Genomic DNA, 6,413 nt, shown 5'->3' on the forward strand with positions numbered 1-6,413 from the left:
TTGATCCTAAAACATTAATGTTGCTTTGTAGGAACCTGGATGGGTTGATGCGATGCATGAAGAGCTCAATCAGTTCAAATGGCTTGGAGTATGGAAGCTTAAGAAGTTGCCCCAAGGAAAACGAGCCCTTGGCACACGATGGATATTTCGTAACAAGCAAGATGATTCTGGTGTGATTGTGAGAAATAAGGCCAGATTAGTAGTTCAAGGTTTCAGTCAGGTCGTAGGTTTAGATTATGATGAAATATATGCCCCAGTTGCTCATCTGGAAGCCATCCGTATTTTCCTGGCATATGCATCCTTTATGGGTTTTACAGTCTATCAAATGGACGTCAAGACGGCATTTCTTTATGGGAAGGTCAAGGAAGAGATCTATGTTGCTCAACCGTCGGGCTTCATTGATCAAGAGAAAGAAGGGTATGCCTACAAGCTGGACAAGGCTCTGTATGGTTTGCACCAAGCACCTCGTGCATGGTATGCTACTCTAACAGAACATTTACTCGCTCATGGGTACACTCAAGGGATGATCGATCAGACATTGTTCATCAAACGTATTGACAAGGACATCATCCTTGTTCAAATATACGTTGACGACATCATCTTCGGATCAACTAATGATGCACTTTACAAGGAGTTAGAAGAGGTCATGAAGAGGAAGTTCGAGATGAGTTCCTTAGGAGAGATGACTATGTTTTTGGGCCTGCAAGTCCGTCAGAATAATCAAGGAATCTTGATTCACCAAAGTAAATATGTAAATGACGTTCTTGCAAAATTCAGCATGATAGATTCAATGCCGATAGATTCCCCAATTGCAGAACGACCGTTGTTGACTGAGGATCCGGAGTGAAATCCTGTTAATCAAACGTTGTATCACTCCATGATCGGCTCACTGAGGTATCTGACTGCAAGTCGGCCAGACATTATGTACGTCGTCTGTCAGTGTGCTCGTTATCAGGCTAACCCTAAACTCTCTCATCTAACTGCTGTTAAAAGAATTTTCAGATATTTGAAGGAAGCTCCTAAACGCGGACTCTGGTATCCCAGAGATTCGAACTTTGATCTGTTTGCCTTTTCAGATAGCAACTTTGGAGGAACAGACAGGGATAGGAAGTCCACATCAGTTGGATGCCAATTCTTGGGAGATAGACTCATTTCTTGGCTGTGCAAGAAGCAGCAGACAGTGTGTCTCTCCATAGCGGAAGCAGAGTATGTTGCAGCATCTGCCTGCTGCTCCCAGGTTCTTTGGGTGCAACATCAGCTGGAGGATTAAGGTTTGACATATCTTGATACAACCATTTATTGTGATAACGATGCCGCTATCCAGATCACTAAAAACCCTGTTTTTTACTCCAAAACCAAGCACATTGACATTAAAATTCACTTCATAAGAGATTGCTTTGACAGAGGTCTTATTAAACTTGAACAGATCTATACTGATGCTAACACAGCGGATCTTTTTACAAAACTGTAGGTCCCCTTGATGTGTATGGATCTTCACAGAATCGTCTTTCCAATCAAGAGTGCGGAATCCTCTTGATCAGAATAAGCAGAAAACGTGTAGGAATAGAAATCAGCAATCACTTTCAAACCGGGTTTCTATTGATTATCAATCACAAGGAATTACAATCAATCAAACCCTAACTCTCTCAATTTCGTCCAAACCCTAAAGCTCTCACGAAATTCTCTCTAACAACTGTTTTGGCTGATTACCTGATTAACCTCAAACCCTAATGTCTAACCTTGTTTATATAACACAAGGTTCACAACTAGGCTAGGTCAAACATCATGGGCTGCGCATTGGACAAGCCCAATTCGCCCCCCATCACCCAATTCTTTGGGTTTAGTTAGCCCAAACATTACAACTAACTATTACAAAGCTAAACCCGCTAACTGTTTATCGTTTAACCAATTACAAGATATCCAAAGACCAAATCCAAGCTATTGTCACAAACATGCACCAACAAACTCCCCCTTGACAATCGCTTCATAAAAACTTTGTCTTCGGTCAAAACTTTGTCTTCGGTCTTCTTGCAATCTTCAAGTAATCTTGCACTGTCTTTGGTCTTTGGATAGCTTCAGCTTCAATAGCTTCTGTCTTCTTGCAATCTTCAAACTCTTCAATCTTGTCTACAATATAGAAAGGAGGTTCTACCATGCATCCAATCAAACCCTCATCTTCACACTTCACAGCAACTTCTCAGCAACAAACTGCTTCAATCTGTATACTATAAAACAAACATCTCGAGAAACCATAAGAATTTTTCAACATAAGTTAAATAAATTATTATTTTTCAAGAGATTAGTTAAACTGTATAACAGATTAAGCATTTTCAACTTCATCACCAACACGCAAAACTTTTGTCCAACACATAAGAACCTGCCTGATTGAAAATTTTGAACTCACTTTCTAACACCGTCTCCCCCTATCAGTAACAATTCCTCCAAGAATAACAGTTTTCCGTACGTTAAGAATTTTAAACAGAAAATGACACTATTTTTGGATTTTTATATTTTTCTGAAAGCAAGTAAATACAAAAGCAATAAACACTCTATTTTTGTGAGAATCACTGGTAAGAAGATCATATCAGCACAATCAAACTGTTTCACACAATTAGATAATTCTTTATTTAATTTTTCGTGAAAAACAGTTCAAGACGATTACCAGTATGTTTGTCCATTTAAACAAAACGGATGAACATTTCAAGTACCATTACCATATGATATGTTAAGGTAATTTTATTTTCTGAAATACGAGCGTGTCCCACTTCAGGATATACCCCCACGATCAAGGTATGCACAAAGATTCATCGTAGTAGGAGAGTATACTGAATTCATCCTTTAAGATATCCTGACTGTGTCTAAGTCTGCATATAAACTGTTTTATCATGTTTTAATTTCTTAACAGTGAACACCCAAATAAATACTAATCAAATCCTGGAAATATAAACAGCACACTCTATCATGCAAGTATCTTCCCTACCACATATTTCACAAGTCCAATCCAGATTTCTGAAATCTTAACTGGGAATAGGTTGAGAAGAGAACAGAATAGATCTTTAGTAGAGATGGTATAATATACAGATCAAATGAGATTTTATCAGTTTGATATAGGTTTCTTGGGTTTCTTTTGGGCAATTGAGGGCCTCTTTCGGGTGTATTAGATCTATAGTGCAACAACGTACAACTAGGTCAGCATGTATCTGGATGCAGCAGAAGCTGTCTTTGCCTAGCACCTCCAGGTCAGCATATATCTGGATGCAGCAGAGGAGGTACACGAATTTTTTCAGAGAAGATTTCAGAATCAAATCAAAAATTCGAAAACTCCCTGATTCTGCCAATCACAATTCTGAACCGAGCCTTTAAGAGCCTAATGCTCTGATACCAATTGTAGGTCCCCTTGATGTGTATGGATCTTCACAGAATCGTCTTTCCAATCAAGAGTGCGGAATCCTCTTGATCAGAATAAGCAGAAAACGTGTAGGAATAGAAATCAGCAATCACTTTCAAACCGGGTTTCTATTGATTATCAATCACAAGGAATTACAATCAATCAAACCCTAACTCTCTCAATTTCGTCCAAACCCTAAAGCTCTCACGAAATTCTCTCTAACAACTGTTTTGGCTGATTACCTGATTAACCTCAATCCCTAATGTCTAACCTTGTTTATATAACACAAGGTTCACAACTGGGCTAGGTCAAACATCATGGGCTGCGAATTGGACAAGCCCAATTCGCCCCCCATCACCCAATTCTTTGGGTTTAGTTAGCCCAAACATTACAACTAACTATTACAAAGCTAAACCCGCTAACTGTTTATCGTTTAACCAATTACAAGATATCCAAAGACCAAATCCAAGCTGTTGTCACAAACATGCACCAAGAAAAACCTATCAGCATCTCTAGGTTCAATGTGCTTGTAGATCTCTTGAAAATGATTCGCTTCACCGACTGAGCAAAAAAAAAACCTTAAAAACTTTTATTGTATATAATAAATAAAGGGGTTTTTATGTGTCTCATCTGGTAAATTTGGGCATAAAGTATTCTACTTTTGCACAAATTTAGGGGGAGAAAAAGTTGCTGGGAAATGAAATAAGTTTTCGTGTTAAAGAACTTGATTAGCACACGTAAGGTTTCAATGTTAAACAGGCTAGGCTTCATTGCGATGTGTTGATATGTCTACCGCTCAAAAAGCAAAAAGAAGCAAAGTGATACAAACATAATGAACTGGACATCTCGTGGGTAATAGACCAACGGTGTATGATCTCATGGTCTTAAATCCTGCGTTGATAGATAGCCAACATCTGAGGTTTCTGTCACACCCCAAAAATGTCGCAGCGGAATATATAACGTAGTGGAGACGGAAGTTGGTGCCCATTTATATCTTGTCGATCGATGCATTTAATTGTTGGACATTTTAGTATGTTTTAAATGTAAATTATTTAAACATTACGTTTTAAAACATGACACAACCATGACATAGTTAAGTTGTTTATGATCCTCATGGATCTTATTACATTCATCCCAGAAGTTTTAAAATTTAGTCCAACATTATTAAGTAACAAAACATGCATCAACAACCACAAGATACGCCATAATTCCCGAAGCCGAACTCAAGTACCTATAGAACACGCTAAAATCAAGTGTCAACATAAAGGAATGTAAGTTCACATATTCACTTACAAACAATTTTATTCCAAGGAAAACTTTCAGATTAGATGTTTATTTGAAAACATCCATATAATTTTGAAAGTCCGTTTTACTTCCTTAATAAAATCCATGGGCCTTCCGTCGTAGTTTCATGAACCCGATAATATTGTTACTACCCATATTTTGTATATTAAATTATTGCGTCAATTTTCGGACTCGTATGTTAGCTAGACGATACGAACTATATATTAACCATGTAGGGATAATCAAAGCTAGACAATAAACAGAATTTAAATTCGTCGTTTGACTTGAGACGGGGCGACCGGTCACGACGGGGTTGTCAACCCGATAGATCTACCAACAATGATGTCTTAAATGATTAAATGACATCATGGGCGCAGGGTCCTCTTGTAGAGTAATATGATGTCTGCCTCACGTACAATATATATATATATATATATATATATATATATATATATATATATATATATATATATATATATCCTACTAATATGACAATTTAATACACGACGTTGTACGAATCCCCCTGACACTCCATCATTTGAGACCCAGTCCGGAATTCGTCCCCAACTATACGGTCATGTTTCGCTAAGGAAATACCGTACTTTCCCAATTTCCAATATTCATTCATCAAAAATGTTTTACTTCGAAACGTATGATTTATCAAATCTCATATATTTTCAACGAAAGTATATATTTTATATTAAAAGGTATGTTTTAATCCAAAACATTATTAAACCCTTTTATTGACGTGTTCTACCCCCAAATTATATACAAAGCAGTAAAAAGAGGGGTTTAGTGACACTCACCTTTGGGTGCGTATTTTAAATAGCGCAATCCCAGAGATTGATTTCTACACGTCTTAATATATATATATATAAATATATATATATATATATATATATATATATATAGGAACGATTTTAAATTAATATACATAGCACAAAAATCCTAAGTTTCTCTGTTTCTTAGAATTATCACATAACTTTGAGATTTTCTCGAAAAGTTATCATTTTTTATTATGTTGGCACGTTAATATATATATATATATATATATATATATATATATATATATATATATATATATATATTTTTATGATTTTGCGACTTGAACGATTTTATTGGTGACCATTATTGTGTAAATCCATTAACTCTCCCGTTTATACGCAATATATCTTCGATTTACGTGTCGTAATATATATAATAGACGTTCACATTATTTTAACACCGAAACACGTGAAGTCTTGTTAACTTATCTATTTTGTCATTTTTAAAGCAAATATACATAAAATATCTTATATGTATCAAATTTCATGCTTGACAAACAAGTTTCATGTTTAACGCAATTTTTACCGTTTCTACCGCACAAAACGTACAAGCATACATGTGTAAGCTAGATTTCTAATATCATGTTAAAAACTTAACATATTTTCACATTCTCATGTTTAAATCACATAATACATTTTAACACATAAGGTTCACCCAAAATTTACCTATACTAGTATACATTGAAAAATGCGTGTTTTAGCGATTCGGTAACGGTTTCGTGCGTCGGAAGTCACGTATGACCAACCAAACACCAAGCAAACTTAAAATTAGTTAAAATACTTATTTTTAAACTAAAAATATTAGTTTACTTACTGATCTAAATCAGTTTCATAAAAATTGTTCGAAAAGCCGATTTTTGACAGTTTTAACTAGGGATGAGCATATCGGTATCCGATACCAAACCGATACCGATACC

At 36.0% G+C, this 6,413-nt stretch overlaps 1 protein-coding gene across 1 annotated transcript; it reads left to right on the forward strand.

Annotated features, from left to right (window-relative positions):
• Positions 1–877: 877 nt before the first annotated feature.
• Positions 878–1,270, forward strand: LOC118487426 (uncharacterized mitochondrial protein AtMg00810-like). Its single transcript, XM_035984265.1, has one exon. The coding sequence runs from the start codon at positions 878–880 to the stop codon at positions 1,268–1,270; it is 393 nt and encodes a 130-aa protein (XP_035840158.1).
• The last annotated feature ends 5,143 nt before the right edge of the window (positions 1,271–6,413 follow it).

Source organism: Helianthus annuus, chromosome 15 (genome assembly GCF_002127325.2).
Source record: "Helianthus annuus cultivar XRQ/B chromosome 15, HanXRQr2.0-SUNRISE, whole genome shotgun sequence".
In the NCBI taxonomy this organism is placed as follows: Eukaryota; Viridiplantae; Streptophyta; class Magnoliopsida; order Asterales; family Asteraceae; genus Helianthus; species Helianthus annuus.

Excerpts from the sequence above, each read along its gene's own strand:
- LOC118487426 (XM_035984265.1), top strand. The coding sequence starts at position 878 with ATGATCGGCTCACTGAGGTATCTGACTGCAAGTCGGCCAGACATTATG.